Below are 24,148 nucleotides of genomic sequence, written 5' to 3'. Positions count from 1 at the left end.
TCAGACTATGGAGACACTAAAATATGATTATTTTTTTTACTTCAAAACTGCTATTATTGTGCTAAACTGAAAAAAATAAAAAAAAGTATACATATTAGGTACCGCCAAGTCCGTAACAAACAGCTCTATAAAAATATCACATGACCTAACCACTCAGGTGAACACCGTAAAAGAAAAAAAGTGTAAAAAAAGCAATTTTTGTCACATTACATCACAAAAATTGCAACAGCAAGTGATCAAAAAGGCGTTTGCCCCCCGAAATAGTACCAGTCAGACCGTCACCTCATCCCGCAAAAATGAGACCCTACCTAAGAGAATCAGTCAAAAAAAAAATATATATATGGCTCTCAGACTATGGAGACACTAAAATATCATTATTTTGATTTAAAAAATTAAATTATTGTGTAAAACTTTAATAAATAAGAAAAAGTAGACATATTAGGTTTTTTTACCTTGCCTCACAAAAAACGTAATATAGAGCAATAAAAAAAATCATATGTACCCCAAAATAGTACCAACAAAACTGGCACCTTATCCCGTAGTTTCCAAAATGTGGTCACTTTTTTGAGTTTCTACTCTAGGGGTGCATCAGGGGGGCTTCAAATGGGACATGGTGCCAAAAAACCAGTCCAGCAAAATCTGCCTTCCAAAAACCGTATGGCATTCCTTTCCTCCTGTGCCCTGCCGTGTGCCCATACAGCAGTTTACGACCATATATGGGGTGTTTCTGTAAACTACAGAATCAGAGCCATAAATATTGAGTTGTGTTTGGCTGTTAACCCTTGCTTTGTAACTGGAAAAAAATTATTTAAATGGAAAATCTGGCAAAAAAGTTACATTTTGAAATTGTATCTCTATTTTCCATAAATTCTTGTGGAACACCTAAAGGGTTAACAAAGTTTGTAAATCAGTTTTGAATACCTTGAGGGGTGTAGTTTCTAGAATGGGGTCATTTTTGGGTGGTTTCTACTATGTATCCCTCACGAAGTGACTTCAGACCTGAACTGGTCCTTGAAAAGTGGGTTTTTGAAAATTTCTGAAAAATCTCAAGATTTGCTTCTAAACTTATAAGCCTTGTAACATCCCCCAAAATTTTTGGGGCAAATTTGGTATTTTTTTATAAATAAAAATTACTTTTTTTGACTCCATTTTACCAGTGTCATGAAGTACAATATGTGACGAAAAAACAATCTCAGAATGGCCTGGATAAGTCAAAGCGTTTAAAGTTATCACCACATAAAGTGACACGTCAGATTTGCAAAAAATGGCCTGGGCAGGAAGGTGAAAACAGGCCCGGGGTTGAAGGGGTTAAGGAAGTGCTGCAGAAAACAAACAGCAAGCACGCTGTGGCCACGGCTGAGAGGAAACTGTGGAGCGGATCCCAGAACAACAGCACCCACACAGCTAGAGCCCAGGACTGCGGTGAATGGGAAGCACGGCGCCCGGGACTGTGGCCGTAAGCAGGGGTCAAGGGGTCTCCAGCATAGGGAGGTGTGATGAAGTCAACATGCATGCATGTGCTTTCTTGCAGGGTGTAAGGTTAGAAATCTAAGGTTATGAATGGCCAAACTAGAGTTATCTTCTGCGGCCATTACAGCAGAAGACCAGAAGTCACCACCGGGTTTCAGCAGGGATTGCACTGTGTACAATTGCAATGACAAACAAGTAAGGGGATTAAACAATAGGGCCAGTATATAATACTATTAAGGGCCCATTCACACGTCCGCAATTTCGTTCCGCAGGAATTGCGGACCCATTCATTTCTATGGGGCCGCACGATGTGCAGCCCGGCTCCGGAAATGCGGACCTGCACTTCCGGGTCCGCATTTCCGTTCCCGAAAAAAATAGATAATCTTGTCCGCAATTGCGGACAAAAATAGTCATATTCTATAAGTGTTGGCGATGTGCAGTTCGCAAAATGAGGAACGCACATTGCCGTGTCAGTGTTTTGCGGATCCGTAAAACACACTACGGACGTGTGAATTGAGCCTAAATGGGTTTTCTTTTTTTTTTTTTTCACTGATGACTTATCCTCAGGAAAGGTCATCAGTATCTGATCGGTGGGGGTCCGACACCTGGGACTTCCCCCCCAATCATTTGTTTGAGAAGGCAGCGTTGATCCTGTGAGCGCCGTGGCCTTCTCTCTGATCTTCATAAGCCAGTGACAACATGTTCATCGATCACATGGCCTAGGAGCAGCTCAGCCCCATTCAAGTGAATTGGGCTGGGCTGCCATACCAAGCACAGCCACTAAACAATGTACGGCGCTGTGCTTGGTAAGCTGTGAGAAGGCAGCGCCGCTTACAGGATTGCTGCTGCCTTCTCAAAACAGCTGGTGGGCAGGGGTCCTGGGTGTTGGACCCTCACTGATCACATACTGATGATCTATCCTCAAGATAGGTCTTCAGTTAAAAAATAAAATCTTGGAAAACCCTTTTAACATTAAACTGTCCATACACGAGTAGGTATCCCTACAGAAGTGGCCATAATATGTGCCAGGTACAATGCACTTATACAACGCATATGTTACTTATTACATTTCATGTATATTGACTGAATTAGCATATTTGGCAGCATTCGATATATATATATATATATATATATATATACACTGCGTGCAGAATTATTAGGCAAATGAGTATTTTGACCACATCATCCTCTTTATGCATGTTGTCTTACTCCAAGCTGTATAGGCTCGAAAGCCTACTACCAATTAAGCATATTAGGTGATGTGCATCTCTGTAATGAGAAGGGGTGTGGTCTAATGACATCAACAACCTATATTAGGTGTGCATAATTATTAGGCAACTTCCTTTCCTTTGGCAAAATGGGTCAAAAGAAGGACTTGACAGGCTCAGAAAAGTCAAAAATAGTGAGATATCTTGCAGAGGGATGCAGCACTCTTAAAATTGCAAAGCTTCTGAAGCGTGATCATCGAACAATCAAGCGTTTCATTCAAAATAGTCAACAGGGTCGCAAGAAGCGTGTGGAAAAACCAAGGCGCAAAATAACTGCCCATGAACTGAGAAAAGTCAAGCGTGCAGCTGCCAAGATGCCACTTGCCACCAGTTTGGCCATATTTCAACATATTTCCAACATCACTGGAGTGCCCAAAAGCACAAGGTGTGCAATACTCAGAGACATGGCCAAGGTAAGAAAGGCTGAAAGACGACCACCACTGAACAAGACACACAAGCTGAAACGTCAAGACTGATTTTTCTAAGGTTTTATGGACTGATGAAATGAGAGTGAGTCTTGATGGGCCAGATGGATGGGCCCGTGGCTGGATTGGTAAAGGGCAGAGAGCTCCAGTCCGACTCAGACGCCAGCAAGGTGGAGGTGGAGTACTGGTTTGGGCTGGTATCATCAAAGATGAGCTTGTGGGGCCTTTTCAGGTTGAGGATGGAGTCAAGCTCAACTCCCAGTCCTACTGCCAGTTTCTGGAAGACACCTTCTTCAAGCAGTGGTACAGGAAGAAGTCTGCATCCTTCAAGAAAAACATGATTTTCATGCAGGACAATGCTCCATCACACGCGTCCAAGTACTCCACAGCGTGGCTGGCAAGAAAGGGTATAAAAGAAGAAAATCTAATGACATGGCCTCCTTGTTCACCTGATCTGAACCCCATTGAGAACCTGAGGTCCATCATCAAATGTGAGATTTACAAGGAGGGAAAACAGTACATCTCTCTGAACAGTGTCTGGGAGGCTGTGGTTGCTGCTGCACGCAATGTTGATGGTGAGCAGATCAAAACATTGACAGAATCCATGGATGGCAGGCTTTTGAGTGTCCTTGCAAAGAAAGGTGGCTATATTGGTCACTGATTTGTTTTTGTTTTGTTTTTGAATGTCAGAAATGTATATTTGTGAATGTTGAGATGTTATATTGGTTTCACTGGTAAAAATAAATAATTGAAATGGGTATATATTTGTTTTTTGTTAAGTTGCCTAATAATTATGCACAGTAATAGTCACCTGCACACACAGATATCCCCCTAAAATAGCTAAAACTAAAAACAAACTAAAAACTACTTCCAAAAAGATTCAGCTTTGATATTAATGAGTTTTTTGGGTTCATTGAGAACATAGTTGTTGTTCAATAATACAATTAATCCTCAAAAATACAACTTGCCTAATAATTCTGCACTCCCTGTATATATATATACAGTATATATGATGTGTATGAGGTCATCCCGCCTTGGCAGATACCAGGGGAGAGAAGGGTCAAGCATGGATTTCAACATGCCCTATCCTTTTGTTCAAGAGGAGATAAGCCGCTCCACTCTCATTCACAATACATACTGTACATGGTTGGCTGAGCATGCATGTTAATGGGGGGATTAAAAGAGATAGTGCTGGCAGTTGTTCTCCCATATGTAGGGCCAGCTTTATGTGGTACAAAAACATTTATTTCAGGTCAAACTTGCAGGGGGTGTGATACGTGAGCAATCTTCTTCAAATATCCTGTCTGAAGCCAGTCCTGCCGAATGAACATATAGCACTAACAAAGATTACACACAATTACATTTCATGGACAAACTAATGAAAACCTAAAAATAGTCATCAGAACCAAATTGAAGAACCTTATACCATTTTATGCCAGGTACGGCAGCTTGTATTACCTTATGATATAGTATGACATTTAGCAGACAAATGCATATGTGCTTCAAGTGCTATTTTTTAATAAATCCTGCTTGGCCAAACATTTGTAAACAATACAGAAAAACATATACTTCTGGAAATACAAGAACTAACAGATTGTCCTGTCATTAAAATAAAAATAGGATTTCAGAAAGATTAGCTAAACAAGTCCATTGGCAGAATAAAAAATAAGCATAAAGGAGAAAAAAAACGAAGCAATGTTCCTCAGAAAATCTACTCTCTCCTTCTCTTTTGATTCAGATGATGGTAGACAAAACTGTGTTCTGGAGCTCTGTCTTCAGAAAGTCTCAGTATATAGGCTCAGAAAAGTGTCCAATGCAGCATAGTCAACGGCAGAGGGAAGGGGGAGGGCGAGCTCATCACAACGTTATGTTGCCAAGATAGTAGGACTGACTCCTGCCACGGACTCCTCAGAGGCATTCGATGGATGACATGTGGTTATATGTCCAGTAGTTACCTGTGCAGATATGGCCTTAATAGAAGCGGGCAGAGAACACTTTTGCTCACTTTGTGCAGAATCAGCTGGGATAGTAAGCTTGCAAGAATAATAAGCAGAACTTGATATGCATTGGAGTGCAGTCACTGGAGGGGAAGGCGAGTCTACAGCACTTCCATCGGAAGAAAGTGGGCTGCCACAGCGTCCTTCTCCTTGTAAGTACCGAATGCACTTCTTTTTCCTCCTAAGAACAGTGAAGAGAGTTATCTGTAAATAAAGGGCAAGGCCATCATTTCATATACCGATAGGAAGCAAAATATAAGAAATACTGTATAAAACACACAGAATAAACATCTATCAACAAATATCACCCAATAATACACCCGCTGTGGCCGCAGAAGACTGTCTGTGTGCTGTCCATATATGTGGGATGCGTCCATCATACTCATACAGTAGAGTATGTCTACATGGACTGCAGTGTTTGCCAGCCTCTACATAGAATACATGAGAAAAGACTGGAATTCTCATTGTCTCTCAAGGGGTTCCTTTTGGGATTTACTCTGCTTTTTACTTACAAATTCCCTATTATGGTGTATATCATAGAGGGGTATTCCCTGATCAGGACCCCCCACTGTGAGCAAAGGTAGAAATTTTATATGTACAAGCAGTTCCCATTCTCGAGGACTTGAGCGGCCCTTGTATTAAATTGATGGCTATACATCTGAATAAGGCCGCCACTGGGGAAAGAACTCATGACATAGAACCTTAACAAATCTAACTGCAGATCCTTCTCATGGGCAAATCTTCCACTTTTGTTCATAATAAAAACATTAGATGATCCTACAAACTATCATAGCAATTGTCGGTAAGAAAAAAAAAAAGGACTATGACAAGGGGTGCACCCGGATGTACATTTCGGTCACAGACTACTTTGCCTTAAGGTTTGTGATATACACACAGATCCTAGAGGGAGCCCAGCAGAGATGGGCATTGAAACCTCTGATCCTGGCAGTTCTGCCCTCATGTTGGCAGGATTTGACCACAATAAGGGCAGAACAGCACAGACACACTGAAATCAATACATTTAGGAGGAAAACATTATAATATAACTTTCCTTTCATGTGAAGACAAAGATTCTGTACAGTATTCCTATTCACAAGCAAACAGATGGCTATCCATGGGTGTTAGAACTGTATAGCCTCTATTACGTTATATATGCTGTATTACTGTATATTTTAGCTAAATAGACAACCTTGTGGTAGATCTACCTGCTACTGCAATGCACTCTGACTACACTGCATCATATACACAACTGCAAGTAGAGAATTAATATCAGCATTATCCCACATAAAATGTCAGCTAATCAGCTGGAAATCCAATTATTAGTATAGGGTAGTCTGTCATCAGACGATGCTGCCTTGTGCCTAATAGGAAGAGACACAAAGACACACAGCATATAATATTCTATAGGAGATATCAGGGAATACATCGGGTGCAGTATCCATGAGAGCACCCCCCCTCTCAGCAGTGTATCTGCACATACTGCAGGCAGTCAGTCACCGTGAAGAAGGTTGGAGGAAGCGTGGACCTCATGAATACACCAGACCTGTATTTACACAACCGGGTATATACCTGGACTGAAGAGAGAAAACAGCAAAGACGTGCACGAGCTGGTCAGTACAGATACAATACATCGGGTGCAGTATCCATAAGAGCACCCCCCCTCTCAGCAGTGTATCTGCACATACCGCAGGCAGTCAATCACCGTGAAGAAAGTTGGAGGAAGCGCGGACCTCATGAATACACCAGACCTGTATTTACACAACCGCGTATATACCTGGACTGAAGAGAGAAAACAGCAAAGACGTGCACGAGCTGGTCAGTACAGATACAATACATCGGGTGCAGTATCCATAAGAGCACCCCCCCTCTCAGCAGTGTATCTGCACATACCGCAGGCAGTCAGTCACCGTGAAGAAGGTTGGAGGAAGCGCGGACCTCATGAATACACCAGACCTGTATTTACACAACCGGGTATATACCTGGACTGAAGAGAGAAAACAGCAAAGACGTGCACGAGCTGGTCAGTACAGATACAATACATCGGGTGCAGTATCCATAAGAGCACCCCCCCTCTCAGCAGTGTATCTGCTCATACCGCAGGCAGTCAATCACCGTGAAGAAGGTTGGAGGAAGCGCGGACCTCATGAATACACCAGACCTGTATTTACACAACCGGGTATATACCTGGGCTGAAGAGAGAAAACAGCAAAGACGTGCACGAGCTGGTCAGTACAGATACAATACATCGGGTGCAGTATCCATAAGAGCACCCCCCCTCTCAGCAGTGTATCTGCACATACCGCAGGCAGTCAGTCACCGTGAAGAAGGTTGGAAGAAGCGCAGACCTCATGAATAAACCAGACCTGTATTTATACAACCGGGTATATACCTGGGCTGAAGAGAGAAAACAGCAAAGACGTGCACGAGCTGGTCAGTACAGATACAATACATCGGGCGCAGTATCCATAAGAGCACCCCCCCTCTCAGCAGTGTATCTGCACATACCGCAGGCAGTCAGTCACCGTGAAGAAGGTTGGAGGAAGCGCGGACCTCATGAATACACCAGACCTGTCCCCGTACTATGCTGCCCTTAGATCGCAGCATAGTCTAATGACAGATCCAAAACTATGAAAAAAGGCAGAATCCTACAGTCTTCTCATACTGATACATATACTGTTATTACGGAGACAAGAGTGATGAATGGCGTCTGCAAGGTTGGGGCTAGGGACAGACAAACATACCTTTTGTGGAGCTTTCATCAAGAGTATTGTGAATACAAACTTCTATTCCCTCAGGCACTCCTCATGCAAGTTCCCAGGAGGCGGAGCTTCACTTACATGCTCTCAGCAGTGAGCTGCTTTACAGCCCCTCCCCAGCTGTAGTATCCAACCAGTAGACCACTATGGCTGTCACTCAGAGCAGAGGGGAGGGTCTGTGAGCACTTCGAAATGAAGCTCTGCCTCCTGGGCACTTGTAATAAAAGCTCTGAAAAGGGTATGTTTGTCCTGATCTCCCTAGCTCTTCCCATACCTAGTGCTGTCAGTAGTTTAGCAGATCAGAACTGCTGGCAGACTGCCTTTAAAAGCAGATCCTTGTTACAGTGAAGCCCTTCACCTTTCACCAGAAATGTTGCCTGCATATTGCTGATAGCAGTCGAAGAGAAGCCACAGGGCTAGAGTTCTGTGCTGCTGTCTCGTGCTGATGTGTGTGCCAGAGACTGAAACCTTCACCGGTCAGGAGCTGGCATACATTTCACATCTCATTTATGCCATATTGTTTTCTGGTGTAAATATGAGAAAGGCAAAAAGTTTAAAGTTTTTGTACACAGCCTTTGTAAATAACTCATATTCTAACAAAATAATTTTTAGAAATTTCCAGTACACTATCACATTGTCATGATTTTCAAGATCTCTTCTTGCCATCATTGAATAGGCCCTTACTTTCAGGGGATAAAAATCTGTCCTTGTCATGTGATGGTCATAGGTGTACAGCTGTTTACAGTTACAGTATGGGGTCTTTTAACCACTTCACATCCAGGCCATTTGCCCCCTTCCTGACCAGGCCTAATTCTGCAAATCTGACATATGTCACTTTATGTGGTAATAGCTTTGGAACGCTTTTACTTATCCAAGCCATTCAGAGACTGTTTTCTCGTGACACATTGTACTTCATGATAGTCATAAATTTGAGTCAATATGTTTCACTTTTATTTATGAAAAAATTCCAAAATTACCTGAAATTTTCAAAATTTTTATTTCTCTGCTTTTAAAACAGAAAGTGATTCCTCATAAAATATTTATTACTTAACATTCCCCATATGTCTCCTTTATGTTTGGATCATTTTGTAAATGTCATTTTATTTTTTTAGGATGTTAGAAGGCTTAGAAATTTAGAAGCAATTCATAAAATTTTTAAGAAAATTGCCAAAATCCACTTTTGAAGGACCAGTTCAGGTCTGAAGTCACTTTGTAGGGCTTACATAGTGGATACCCCCATAAATGACCCCATTGTAGAAACTACACCCCTCAAGTTACTTAAAACAGATTTTACAAACTTTGTTAACCTTTTAGGTGTTGAACAAGAATTAAAGGAAAATGGAGATCAAATTTTAAAATTTCATTTTTTTGGCAGATTTTCCATTTTAATCCATTTTGTTCTTTAACACATCGAGAGTTAACACCCAAACAAAACTCAATATTTATTACCCCGATTCTGCGGTTTACAGTAAAAACTCCCAAAAAGTGACTTCATTTTGGAAACTAGGGGATAAGGTTTTATTGGTACTATTTTGGGGTACATATGATTTTTAATTGCTCTATATTATGGCTGTTTTGGCACTGTTTTTATTTTTTATAATCTTTATCTGACAGGGTAGATCATGTGCTATTTTTATAGAGCAGGTTGTTACGGACGCAATAATATCAAATATGTCTACTTTCTTGTGCAGGGGCTTGTTTTTTGCAGGAAGAGTTGACGTTTCTATTGGTACCATTTTTTGGGTACATATGATTTTTTTGATCATTCATTATTACACTTTATGGGGCAAGGTGACCAAAACATTGTTCATTTTGGCAGTTTTTATTTTTACAGCGTTCACCTGAGGGGTTAGGTCATTTGACATTTTTATAGAGCAGATCGTTACGGACCTGGCGATACCCAATATGTATACTTTTTCTTATTTATTTAAGTTTTACACAAAAATAGCATTTTTGAAACAAAAAAAATGATGTTTTAGTGTCTCCATAGTCTGAGAGCCATATATATATATTTTTTTTTTTACCGATTGTCTTAGTAAGGGTCCATTCACACGTCCATAAGTGTTCTGCGGATCCGCAAATTGCACTGGCAATGTGCATTCCGCAATTTGCAGACCGCACATCGCCGGCACTAAAACAGAAAATGCCTAATCTTGTCCGCGGACAAGAATAGGATATGTTCTATTTTTTTGCGGAAACGGAAGCACGGATGCGGACAGCACATTCCGGCCCCATTGAAAATGAATGGGTCCGCACTCGTTCCGCAAAATTGCGGAACGGATGTGGACCCATTTTGCAGACGTGTGAATGGACCCTTAGTGTCTCATTTTTTGCCGGATGAGGTGACAGTTTGATTGGTACTATTTTGGGGGGCATATGCCTTTTTAATCGCTTGGTGTTGCACTTTATGTGATGTTAGGTGACAAAAAATGGCTTTTGTGGCACAGTTTTAATTTTTTTTACGGTGCTTAACCGAGGGGTTAGGTCATATGATATTTTTATATAGCTGGTCATTATGGACGTGACGATACCTAATATGTATATATTTTTTTTTTATTTCACTTTAACACAATAATAGCATTTTTTAAACAAAAAAATTATGTTTTAATGTGTCCATGTTGTAAGAGCTATTTATTTTATTTTTTTGGGCTTTTTTCTTATGTAGGGACTCATTTTGTGGGACATACGCCTTTTTGATCACTTGGAGTTGCACTTTTTGTGATGGCAGGTGACAAAAATTGCTTTTTTTGACAATTTTTTTTTAAGGTGTTTATCGGACAGGGTGGATCATGTGATTTATTTTTTGTTATTTACAACATTCATCTGACAGGTTAGATCATGTGGCATTTTTATAGAGCCGGTCGTTACGGATGCGGCAATACCAAATGTCTATTTTATTTATTTTTAACTTTTTTTTTTATTAATTGGGGAATTTGTTTTTTTTTTACATGTGAAAATTATTCTTTTTTTAAACACTTTATTTCTTATTTTTTTATTTTACACTTTGTGTCTCCCATAAGGTTATACAAGACCTCTGGGGGACACTTAACTTCACTTTTTTTTTTTTCACTATTGATTTCTCCTGTAACTGGGGCTGACATAGTAGCCCAAGTTACAGGGGAAACACACCCCCAGAGAAGCGGTGAGCGCTGTGTATACAGCGATCTAGAAGGCATGGACACCTGGGAACTGTCCCTGCCTTCTCTGGGTTGCCCTGCTGTCACTGACAGCGGGCAACCCGCTCTGCAGCTGCACGATTAGTGTGGAGGTGTCATCTCTGAATGGACGTTCAGAAACGTCCATTCAGAGATAGAGATCCACCACCCGGACGTTTATAGTCAACGGGCGGACGGGAGGTGGTTAATAAGCTGTGCGCCACATGACCTGAATTTTAGCCCGTACAGTTAGGTCTATATATATTTGGACAGAGACAACATTTTTCTAATTTATGTTCTGTACATTAACACAATGTATTTTGAACAAAACAATTCAGATGCAGTTGAAGTTCAGACTTTCAGCTTTAATTCAATGGGTTGAACAATATGATTGCATAAAAATGTGCGGAACTAAAACATTTTTTAAACTCAATCCCATCATTTCAGGAGCTCAGAAGTAATTGGACAAATTAAATAATTGTAAATAAAAAGTTTATTTCTAATACTTGGTTGAAAACCCTTTGTTGGCAATGACTGCCTGAAGTCTTGAACTCATGGACATCACCAGACGCTGTGTTTCCTCCTTTTTAATGCTCTTCCAGCCTTTACTGCAGCAGTTTTCAGTTGCTGTTTGTTTCTGGGCCTTTGTCTGAAGTTTAGTCTTTAACAAGTGAAATGCATGCTCTAATAGGTTCAGATCAGGTGACTGACTTGGCCATTCAAAAATATTCCACTTCTTTGCTTTAATAAACTCTTGGGTTGCTTTGGCTTTATGTTTTGGGTCATTGTCCATCTGTATTATGAAATGCCGACCAATCAGTTTGGCTGTATTTGAAGTGTGCTGGTTTTTTAAGATGTTTTAGCAAAGTCCAATCTAACCTTCTTATTCTTGAGGCTTATGAGTGGCTTGCACCGTGCAGTGAACCCTCTGTTTACTTTCATGCAGTCTTCTCTTTATGGTAGATTTGGATATTGATACGCCTATATCCTGGAGAATGTTGTTCACTTGGTTGGCTGTTGTGAAGGGGTTTCTCTTCACCATGGTAATTATTCTGCGACAATCCACCACTGTTGTCTTCCGTGGGCGTCCAGGTCTTTTTGCATTGTTGAGATCACCAGTGCTTTCTTTCTCAGGATGTACCAAACTGTAGATTTTGCCACTCCTAATAGTGTAGCAATTTCTCGGATGGGTTTTTTCTTTTTTCGCAGATGAAGGATGACTTGTTTCACCTGCATGGAGAGCTCCTTTGACTGATGGTTTACTTCTCAGCAAAATCTTCAAAATGCAAACACCACACCTCAAATCAACTCCAGGCCTTTTATGTGCTTATTTAAGAATGAAATAATGAAGGAATTGCCCACACCTGCCCATGAAACAGCCTTTAAGTCGATTGTCCAATTACTTTTGATCCCTTTAAAAACAGGGTGCCACATGTAAAGGAGCTGAAACTCATAAACCCTTCATCTAATTTTAATGTGGATACCCTCAAATGAAAGCTAAAAGTCTGGACTTTATGTTCATGTCCATTATAGAACTATAACATGTTTTAGTAAACAGGTAATAAAAACTAAATTTGTGTCAGTGTCCAAATATATACGGACCCAACTGTATATGTAATCAATGAAGGTTTCTACTGAATGACAGCAAGCAGTGATCTTAAAAACCATGAGGAATCGATACAAAAAGTATATTAAAGGGTTTCTATCACTTGGTATGACATAATTAGCTGTCAGACACTAGCGATCCGCTAGTGTCTGCTCTGGCCAACCATCCTACTATAATCACTTGTGGGGCAGCGGTTTTGCTAAAAAACTAACTTTTATAAATATGCTAATGAGCCTCTAGGTGCTATGTGGGCGTCATTAGCACCTAGAGGCTCCGTCTACCTTCATACACAGCCGCCGCCCAGCGCGTCCCTCCAGCCCGCCCATGTCCTCCTCCGTGTGACGCAGCGGCCGAATTCTCGCGCATGCGCCGTGCGCGGCTGTATTCGGCGCATTTGAGATGTGAGCTCGGAGCGGTCAGACATTCAATGCGCATGCGCCGAATACATCCGCGCATGCGCATTGAATGTCTGACCGCTCCGAGCTCAGACATCTCAAATGCGCCGAATACAGCCGCGCACGCGCGAGAATTCGGCCGCTGCGTCACACGGAGGAGGACATGGGCGGGCTGGAGGGACGCGCTGGGCGGCGGCTGTGTATGAAGGTAGACGGAGCCTCTAGGTGCTAATGACGCCCACATAGCACCTAGAGGCTCATTAGCATATTTATAAAAGTTAGTTTTTTAGCAAAACCGCTGCCCCACAAGTGATTATAGTAGGATGGTTGGCCAGAGCAGACACTAGCGGATCGCTAGTGTCTGACAGCTAATTATGTCATACCGAGTGATAGAAACCCTTTAAGAATAAAATTTTATTAGAAAACTAATCTGTTTATTTAGTGAAACTTTAAAGGGGTTGTCCCATGACCAAGACAGGAGAGGGAATAAGAATCTGGCAGGCTCCAACCACTAGGGCCCCCGCCAATCAGGGCCCAGTGTTCTCCCATTTAAATAGAGTGGTGGTTACACATGTGTGATACTGCTTTATTGAACGCTACAAGACTGGTGGAGAGAGACAAGTGCTTGTACTCTGCTATCTCTGGCAATTCCATAGAGCTGTATGGAGAAGCAGTGCACATGCAAGACTACTTCATTTAAATGAGGGAATATGGGGCCGCCATTCTCATGACTGGCAGGGGCTCTAGTGGTTGGACCCCAACTAAACGGACACTTATTCTCTATCCTGTGGATAAAGGATAAGTCTGTCATGGGACAACCCCTTTAATGGCCCATTAAGTATTAATCCTACTTTTTCAATTGTTTTAACATAGTCTGACTTGCAAAATTGATGTTGCTTAGTGCATTTTCCACTTTGTGACCTCCTCTGTACTGAGATGGAAAAAGTTGATATACACCACAAAGTTTCTTGAAGCACCTTTGAGTAATAAACAGTTATTACGGTAATTGGGGCATGAAAGAACCTTGCTGCTAATCCTCTCTACGTCTACTGGTTCCCACACGACACAAGCAAGGGACGCTCTTTGTACAATGTAGTCAGTAATTACTAAAGCTTGGCGAACAGGTTTAACCGGTCAGTGTGTTAAAACTTGACAGGACATCCTTTATCATAGCCTACTTTAATAACTAAATAGAGAGTACATTTGTAGTTCTCTTCCTACTGAAGAGACTCTTCATCTTCTGTATCTAGGTCTGTATTGCTGTGTGTACTTTCTTCACTGGATATAAATCCTCTCACTTTAAACCACTTAGTGATATGACAGGGCAGAACCACACAGTACAGCTGAACACATGTGGCCAATGGCTGCACTATTACACATTTTTAAAACCAGCAACTGGATCGGAATACTTTTGTAATTGCATGCAATTAATAATATAGTATAGCCAGTGAGTTATTCAATAACATGTATCTGTATAGTGCCACCTGCTTTGTTCTTTTCCTTATTTTTTGTCTGTCTCACTGAACTGGTCCAGCGTGCTCAGTTTAAATCTTCAACTGCCACCCGCCATATGTTCTGTTAGAAGCTGTGGCAGTTACATGGAGAGAGCTCCAGCAGAAAGGACATGTCACCTCAGCTGCCAGGCTGAAGATAATCTAGCAGAACAATTGTAGCAGTGAATGTGGAGATCTCTGGATCCATGTGAGGTACAGGACTGGTTCTAGCTTTGTAAGAAAGAGATTGTCATGGACTATATCATGTCTGGTTTTCATTTTTTTTACATCAATATGGTATAACAGCTTAAAAAAAATTAATAAGGAAGAACTTTATGGATAGTCTACAGTAGATTGTATGTATTTAATCTAGTTTTGCAGTTGGTTTGATGGCATGTAAACATCTGGTGCCAAAAGGTCTGGAAAAGTTTCTATATGGACTTGGGCAAATCAAATACTTAAATACTTCTGTGTCATTCTTATACAAACCCAGGACAAAATGTCTTATGTACAGAATAATATGAAGTATCTCAAAAATCCAAAAACCCAATTGTGCTGACAAAAGGAGATTGTAATAAGCATAAAATATAGAACATCTAAGGAAAATTAGCTTAGTTGCCCATAGCAACTAGATTCTACCTAAAAATGAAAAGTGGAATCTGATAGATTGCTATGGGCAACTAAGCCAGTTCTACTTTTTCCCAGTTTTAAAAAATCTCCCCTCTAGACTTCTGGCCAGAAGGTTTATGCGCCAGGGTCAGACCAACTTCTCTCCTGTTATTGTTGTATGCAGCCTTGCCCTGGGACACAGGTACAGGGCTTCTCGTCACTACCACATTAGGGTGAACACCTAAGTGGTACTGGATTTAGGAGCCTGTAGGCACAGAATGCACTCTAGTAAGATTCTAATCGGCCAGTGGATAGTGGATTTTTTTCCAGAGATGACCCAGTGCAATAAAGCGAAGTTCTCTTCTATCAGAACGTATGGCATAGAGCTACAATCACATGAATGTATATATTTTACTTGGATACTATTGCACCAACTCACACACCAATTACAGTGGGGCAAAAAAGTATTTAGTCAGCCACCAATTGTGCAAGTTCTCCCACTTAAAAAGATGAGAGAGGCCTGTAAATTTCATCATAGGTATACCTCAACTATGAGAGACATAATGAGAAAAAAAAAATCCATAAAATCACATTGTCTGATTTTTTAAGAATTTATTTGCAAATTATGGTGGAAAATAAGTATTTGGTCAATAACAAAAGTTCATCTCAATACTTTGTTACATACCCTTTGTTGGCAATGACAGAGGTCAAACGTTTTCTGTAAGTCTTCACAAGGTTTTCACACTGTTGCTGGTATTTTGGCCCATTCCTCCATGCAGATCTCCTCTAGAGCAGTGATGTTTTGGGCAACACGGACTTTCAACTCCCTCCAAAGGTTTTCTATGGGGTTGAGATCTGGAGACTGGCTAGGCCACTCCAGGACCTTGAAATGCTTCTTACGAAGCCACTCCTTCGTTGCCTGGGCGGTGTGTTTGGGATCATTGTCATGCTGAAAGACCCAGCCACGTTTCATCTTTAATGCCCTTGCTGATGGAAGGAGGTTTTCACTCAAAATGTCACAATACATGGCCCCATTCATTCTTTCCTTTACACGGATCAGTCGTCCTGGTCCCTTTGCAGAAATACAGCCCCAAAGCATGATGTTTCCACCCCCATGTTTCACAGTAGGTATGGTGTTCTTTGGATGCAACTCAGCATTCTTTCTCCTCCAAACACGATGAGTTGAGTTTTTACCAAAAAGTTCTACTTTGGTTTCATCTGACTATATGACATTCTCCCAATCCTCTTGTGGATCATCTAAATGCTCTCTAGCAAACTTCAGACTGGCCCGGACATGTACTGGCTTAAGCAGGGGACACGTCTGGCACTGCAGAGTTTCAGTCCCTGGTGGCGTAGTGTGTTACTGATGGTAGCCTTTGTTACTTTGGTCCCAGCTCTCTGCAGGTCATTCACTATGTCCCCCCGTGTGGTTCTGGGATTTTTGATCACCGTTCTTGTGATCATTTTGACCCCACGGGGTGAGCCCCAGATTGATGGAGATTATCAGTGGTCTTGTATGTCTTCCATTTTCTAATAATTGCTCCCATAGTTGATTTCTTCACACCAGGCTGCTTGCCTATTGCAGATTCAGTCTTCCCTGCCTGGTGCAGGTCTACAATTTTGTATCTGGTGTCCTTCCACAGCTCTTTGGTCTTGGCCATAATGGAGTTTGGAGTGTGACTGTTTGAGGTTGTGGACAGGTATCTTTTATACTGATAACAAGTTCAAACAGGTGCTATTAATACAGGTAATGAGTGGAGGACAAAGGAGCCTCTTAAAGAAGAAGTTACAGGTCTGTGAGAGCCAGAAATCTTGCTTGTTTGTAGGTGACCAAATACTTATTTTACCGAGGAATTTACCAATTTATTCATCAGAAATCCTACAATGTGATTTCCTGTATTCTTTTCCCCCATAGTTGAAGTGTACCTATGATGAAAATTACAGGCCTCTCTAATATTTTTAAGTGGGAGAACTTGCACAATTGGTGGCTGACTAAATACTTTTTTGCCCCACTGTATATTCGGACTCTGAGGAACACGTTACCTGCTGGGACGCGCCACTTGTGTGGCCAGGCCGAGGCCCTAATACATATACCATTGGGGCTGATGAAATGCATCTTAAATGGAGCCAGAAGTGGCAGATATTAAGTCATCGGTGGGGCTCTTATTGACTACAACATTTTTCTACAATCTTTCACAGGCACAAGCACCTTTGTGTTAAAAAAAAAAGCACCAAATAAAACCATATGAGAATCAGAAGTTGGTGTTTACTGTCTAAGACTAGCAAGCATGTTAAAAGTATGAGCATGCAGAAGAGTGAAGGAAGGAAAGCCACAGAAGCAGACGCCACAGTTTGTCATACACACCTGCATGGGCCGCACCAGTCCGTTTGTTGGTTGAGGCCAAAGCGAGCTCTGCATTTCTTAGGGGAGCCAGGATCTGAGTATAGAAACATGCGCAGGGAGGAGGCAGAGGCACACAAAAAAGGAAATAAAAGATGCAACAGATGTTTAGCCACTTAAACTTGAAGATACAGACAAACAGATGCAAGTATCTGCCAAGGACAAAGTACCAAAAACCAGGACATTTAATACAAACCTTTCCCTGAAAGCAACCCAACGTCTGCTTTCTAATTTTAAAGGCATAGGGGTCTTCGACCTATCACCCTCACTGATCGCTAAAAATGTGAGGCACTGGCTGTCTCCCTTCATCTTCTCACTTGGAAATCTTCAGATTTCAGAATCTACCATCACCTCCAGTGGGTATGTAATACACGTTCATATGCCGTCCCATTGCAGTTAAACCTCCCCCCCCCTAAAACTGAGGTGTTAACCTCAAAATTGTGCAGCCACTGGCCTCCACAAGTGAGTGGGTTTTCACCCGCATGTGGACACTGCAATATGTGTCCCTATCTTTTGGCCGGGTTCACACATTGAGGCTGCGATCAGGTTTTTCCTCCGGTTTTCTGTAATGTGTGAACCCATCCTCATTAGCAATGTGTTATGTTTGATTGCTAAAAATCTAGCATTAAATCCGTTTTTAAATAACTGCGTATAAGTGAAGCTGCTCAGCGACCTATGCAATACTAGAAACATCACTACCCTTCCAGAAACCTTTACAATTTATTTATCAGGTTATAGGGTGTGGTTTTCTTATGGTAAAAAAATATACAACAAAAACCTGGTATAAACACTTCACATGAGAAATCAGGAGCGCTGTGGACTTTGACTGGTTGGAGGGATGCTTATGTCTGATATAATGAAGTGATACAACCTTCGCATATACTTTAAACTGAAATTCCTCACTATTTGCTTGTTGCCAGTGAACAGAAACCATAGCAGGTTTTCAGCCATTAGATGCATGCAGACATGGGGCCTGTTAAGTCATGCATTCATGCAGGAGATCTTTTCTGTTGAAAAACTGGCACTCCTTACATGCTGATTTTGCCACAGATTTTGATGCACCCTTTGCATGGTAACAGGTCAAATCCGCAGCACATCTAGAACAAATATGCAGCAGATTTTAAACGTCTGGAGTTTGCTCTCAATTCTGCTGAAATTCTTCCTTGGTACTGTACAATGCAGTGCAGACGGGGTGAATACAAAAGTGTAGAAGTACAGACAATGCAGAAGCAGCTGCATCATGTCTGAAGGCTTATACCTCATTGTGAGTGACTAAGATTACTTGTATCAGTTTACCTAAAGGACATAGGCATCTTTGGAGGCACTTTTTCTATTATATTTTACTCATTTTGGTTTGGAAACTATTTTTTTCAAACGGTCTTTATTACAAAATTTAGACATTTTTTTTATACACCATTCATTTTAAGTGCCTTGTCAAACAAGCAGGCTTTTTTTTAAACTGAATCCCATCAAACGCTTGCTCTGAGGGATGGATGTATAGACCTTATCTCTGAACTCCTAACAGCTCATAAACACTCTATTAGACTGCAAGATTATTGGCAAATTATTGGGAACAAACATTCATAGGAACGCTTGTTTGTGATAACTGGCTCCTATAATTGAGCAGCTGATCAACAAACGCTCGTTCATTTATGAGGATGAAAGATGCCCAATTATCGGCAGCACATCTTCCCATGTAATCAGGGATGTATTGCATTAATAGAATAGAACAGACTGAGGGAGAAGCAAATAGTTCCTCTCGCATTTTGTTTGCATTGGCCTGTGTAATCAGGCCGGTACAAACAGCGGAGATAGATGTGTTATCATCCATAGGCGCTCGCATTGCCCGTACATCAGGCAGTGTAATACCACCCTGTTTGATACAAATTTCGCTTCAGTGAGTGTTTATGAGCTGCCAGGAGCTTAGAGATAAAGACTACACATGGAGCAGTCAGAGCCGCTCTCCCGGAGTCACTGTAAATGGACTGAAAGCGAATGCTTTATCAGAAAAAAACTGTTGAAAATTTTTTATAAAGACCAAATGAAAAACATTTTTTTTTAAAACCAAAAGGAGTTAAATGCCATAAGAGAAAAACTTTCAATAAACTTTTCATAAATCAATAGTAGACGTGAAGATAAAAAAAAACTGATAGAATATATTACAAAGTTCCTTATATTCAACTGTATTATTGATATATACAACGTTTGTATCAGAACAAACAGAACACTCCATCAGAACGGTCCCTGTTCATATGCACAAAGGTACAGTATATGGACATCATTAATATGGGTGCCCAATCCAGCATCTCCCCTATCCCCATTATCTTATACTTTTTACCCTCAAAATGGCAGACGGTAATAAAAGAAAACGACTAGTGATCCTGGACTTGCATATCACTTGCAGATTTCACTCCCCATCTTTTTCTGTGATAGTCACTGCACAGCCATGCTTCCTTTAGCAACAGATGCAGCTATACCATCAAATGGTCATCAGAGTCCTTCTCTAGTCCAAGTAGTGCCTCACATCATACACTGATAATCATACTGTATCCCCCTCTTATCCGGCAATAGCAACAGTGCACCCTCTTCCCCCAGCAGTCTCAGCAGAGCCTTTTCCTCTTACCCAGTATTTACAGCAGTTCCCCCCATTTCCACAAATACTAACAGAAGTACGATATGACAGCTGATTTGTGCTCTCGGCCAGGATAGGACCTGATGTGGTTAGTGACAGCTGAATGCCATTCACAGGCACTGGGTGAAAGCACCCATCCAATGGATGTGTATTGGGCTTAAAGGAAGGTGGATTCTGTAGTTGTTTTGGCAACTTAATGAGCCATTTTTGTCCAGTTATCCTATGGCCTGTACTCACATGCAGTGTTTCACTACCATTTACTAGAGCAGTCAGATGTTTCATTACAGTCAATGGGGGACTGTTTGAAAATCCCTTATAACTGCTATATATCGAAGACATGTATAAGAAGTGCAGTGACGAAACCGCAGCCCAGTACCACAGTAGCAGTACAAGGATTGTTCCCAAACCAGCCTGTATGAATAGAAGTGGCTGAGCAGGTAGCAATGTCTTTCTGTTAATAACCAAACAAGTTGTAATATATTCTTATAGAGCCCTTTCAATATCAATCCTCACCTGAGCCGGAATCCTGATGTTTTTCTCTGCTTCTTCGTTTCTTTTTTCCCTATGAATGAAAGAATATATTTATACTGGTTACTCAATAACATAAATACTGGAGTTAAGGTGAGGCCATAGGTAACATACTGGAGTAAAGGAGAGGCCACATGTAGCAAAAGTCACCTTGGAATGAGGATTTACCACAAGTAGGTGCAGCTTTATGATAGTATTATATTGGTTTATTTTATTGTGCACACATAAGCATTTCAGAAATATTGTGATTTGCAGTAAAAATGTAGCCCGGCATGGTTTTCAGCCAGGTGACCTTACCTGTAATTCTATATGCCACAACATTCCAGTCCATGTGAGGCAAATACTAGAGATGAGTGAAATGAGCTTTAGATGTTACATCCAAGGTCGCTTCGTTTAAAACTTCGCACTAATACTGTACAGAGATCCGTCTCTGTACAGTATTAGAATGTATGGGCTCCGATGAGCCGAAGTTATTCGCGAAGTCATGCGTGACTTTGTTAAATAACTTCAGTAGTTGATCTTTAAAGTAGAAAACCACTTTAAAACTTGAAACCGAACTCGGCTTCGGTTCCGGGGTACTAGTTAGAACCAAAGCCAAGTTTAGTTTCAAGTTTTAAAGTGGTTTTCTACTTTAAAAATCAATTACAGAAGTAATTCAACGAAGTCACGCACGACTTCACTGATAACTAACTTTGGCTCGTTGGAGCCCATACATTCTAATACCGTACAATGGAATTTCGGATGTAACATCCGCAGCTCGCTTCGCTCATCACTAGCAAATGCATTTGATAGGGCACAGGTGCCCAATTTAAGGGCAGGTTCAAATGTGGCGAGTCCACTGTGTAAAATCTGCAGTGAATCAGAATGAAACTGCCTCTGCAAAAACACTTGGAAGCCTTGGAATTGCACAGGTTGAAAGCTGTAGGTAAACCTGCAGCATAAACCGACATGCTGTGGATTGAAAACCCAAAGCACAAGTCAGTTTATGCTGCAAGCTTTCTCCAAAGTGTGTGGATCATAAAATACCCTCCATATATAGAAACTGTGGAAATCTGCAATTAGCTCATGTATATATATATATATATATATATATATATTTATATGCATTTTTTATACATATGTATTTTTATACATTTTTATACATTTTTCATATTTTTATATATGTTCTAGATATTTTTAATGTTTATTTAATACACATCATTTATATGTATTTTTATTTATTTTTTATAATTCAAGCTATAAATGGTAGTTATAATACATTATGGACCATAACTTAAGAACAAAATGTCCTATTTGATTAATTATAAATGGATTAAACTATAAATGCAAAATTGCAAATATAACAGAAAAAACGTTTAGGGAAAATGCCGCATTGAAACCGCAAGTAAGCTACAATGATAAAAAATGACATCCAGAAATTTGAGCCAGATCGGCTTTTTGGTGTAACTCTGGGTCCAGACCAGATTTTGAGCAAGATCAAGATCCAGTATAAATTACACTGACCTTCAAAATCGGGGTATACCACTGAGGAAGGGGAAAGCGTCTCCCCGAAACGCGTCTGGTGTGAAATCTCAAATACCCCGTTTTCCATGGACATAAGTGCAATATAAAGAAGAAGATAAAAGACTCTTGCCATCTTATGGGAAGAAGAAGGAAAAAAGGAGGAAGTTTATTTGGACACTAAAGGATCTAGAGAGGAAAATCCCCTTGTGTCTGACAGTAGGCGCCGACAGTGGTGGTGACTGGAGTCTAAGTAGCGCAAGGGTGGCAGCCAAAAAATGTCCAAGCAGGGCACTCAATGTAGATTTTGAAAAAACAAAAATAGGGGTGGGGAGGAGGTATAGGAAAGGCGCCAAACCGAGCAAAAATGCATAATTTTTTTTATATCATGGTGCTAAAGTGCTGGCATATTATACATATAGTATACATATAGGTCAAAAGCTTCTATATATAAAAAACTTTTCATATAAAAAACCCTTTATATAAATAAAAAACTCTTTTTGAAAGAAAAAAAAATTGCTTTTTTAAAAAAAAAGATAAAATAAAATGGTTGAAATAAAATAGTTGAAATAAAATGAGGTCCCTGCTGTGGTAAACACAGAGGGTTGAAGGTGGAGGTTAAAAACCAAGGTTAAAAGCCAGGAATAAAATGGATGAATAAACATCCAGTGAGGCACTTACTTCACTGGGGGTCATCAGCAGGATAAGCATAAAACACCTGTGACAATTCCCCCCTGGCCAGGATCGTGTGTAGAGTCTCAGTGAATGATGGCAGCAAGGCAGTGTGCTTCTGATCAAATCACCTTTATTAGCAGATAAGTGGCTAAACGCGTTTTGGGGATCAATGTTTCCCCTTCATCAGGAGCAAGTGGCTATCTTAGAAAGACCTCAAGACGTCATTGACCTGCGCCTAAAGCTGTAAGTGCGTGACTCTCAAACCGAATCAGCGCTTGGAATCAGCTGTGAAGCTCACGTGGGACACGACGAACTCCATAGCCGGGACGCCAGCATTCAACACGGACTAAAAGCATATTCGCAAGCCCCAGCAAACTAAGAACCAGGCAAAGGTAAGCCCATATATTGGGTAAAAACTCATGAGGCAAATTACTAAGTTACTAGAAGGAGAAATAATGAATTACACTTAGCAACATACTAAGGACTTTTCTTGCCAGTGGAATCGCAACATTACTTTGTGGATACAATAGAGACTGGACACTTTGCAAAGACTATATGTGGAGCGCTACCTGTACACTTAATCTTGGATACACTTTATATGAATCAAGAATATTCAGTGGCAATTTAGCACATGTGTGTGTGTTTTATATTTGAATATAGGACAGATTGCAATATTTGGTGTGTTTTTAGGAATTGGTTATACACTCACCTAAAGAATTATTAGGAACACCTGTTCTATTTCTCATTAATGCAATTATCTAGTCAACCAATAACATGGCAGTTGCTTCAATGCATTTAGGGGGGTGGTCCTGGTCAAGACAATCTCCTGAACTCCAAACTGAATGTCAGAATGGGAAAGAAAGGTGATTTAAGCAATTTTGAGCGTGGCATGGTTGTTGGTGCCAGACGGGCCGGTCTGAGTATTTCACAATCTGCTCAGTTACTGGGATTTTCACGCACAACCATTTCTAGGGTTTACAAAGAATGGTGTGAAAAGGGAAAAACAACCAGTATGCGGCAGTCCTGTGGGCAAAAATGCCTTGTGGATGCTAGAGGTCAGAGGAGAATGGGCCGACTGATTCAAGCTGATAGAAGAGCAACGTTGACTGAAATAACCACTCGTTACAACCGAGGTATGCAGCAAAGCATTTGTGAAGCCACAACATGCACAACCTTGAGGCGGATGGGCTACAACAGCAGAAGACCCCACCGGGTACCACTCATCTCCACTACAAATA

The 24,148-nt window shown here is 40.9% G+C and overlaps 1 protein-coding gene across 8 annotated transcripts in view; it reads right to left on the bottom strand.

The window, feature by feature from the left end:
• Positions 1-4,666: 4,666 nt before the first annotated feature.
• Positions 4,667-24,148, bottom strand: part of TCF7 (transcription factor 7) — a 204,841-nt gene continuing 185,359 nt past the window's right edge. For 3 of the 8 annotated variants that reach the window (XM_040442424.1, XM_040442451.1, XM_040442486.1), the window contains 2 exons: positions 20,721-20,769; positions 4,667-5,341 (listed from right to left, as the gene is read on the bottom strand). In XM_040442424.1, coding sequence (XP_040298358.1) covers positions 5,262-5,341; positions 20,721-20,769 — 129 coding nt within the window. In that variant the 3' untranslated portion in view covers positions 4,667-5,261. Of the gene's footprint in view, positions 5,365-17,539; positions 17,613-20,720; positions 20,770-24,148 lie in introns of all 8 variants that reach the window. The other 5 variants (XM_040442469.1, XM_040442433.1, XM_040442477.1 and 2 more) reach the window with 5 other exon arrangements.

Source organism: Bufo bufo, chromosome 1 (assembly GCF_905171765.1).
Source record: "Bufo bufo chromosome 1, aBufBuf1.1, whole genome shotgun sequence".
Taxonomy (NCBI): Eukaryota; Metazoa; Chordata; class Amphibia; order Anura; family Bufonidae; genus Bufo; species Bufo bufo.
Note: the sequence above shows the minus strand (reverse complement) of the source record. Positions and strands in the feature narration are given on the sequence as shown.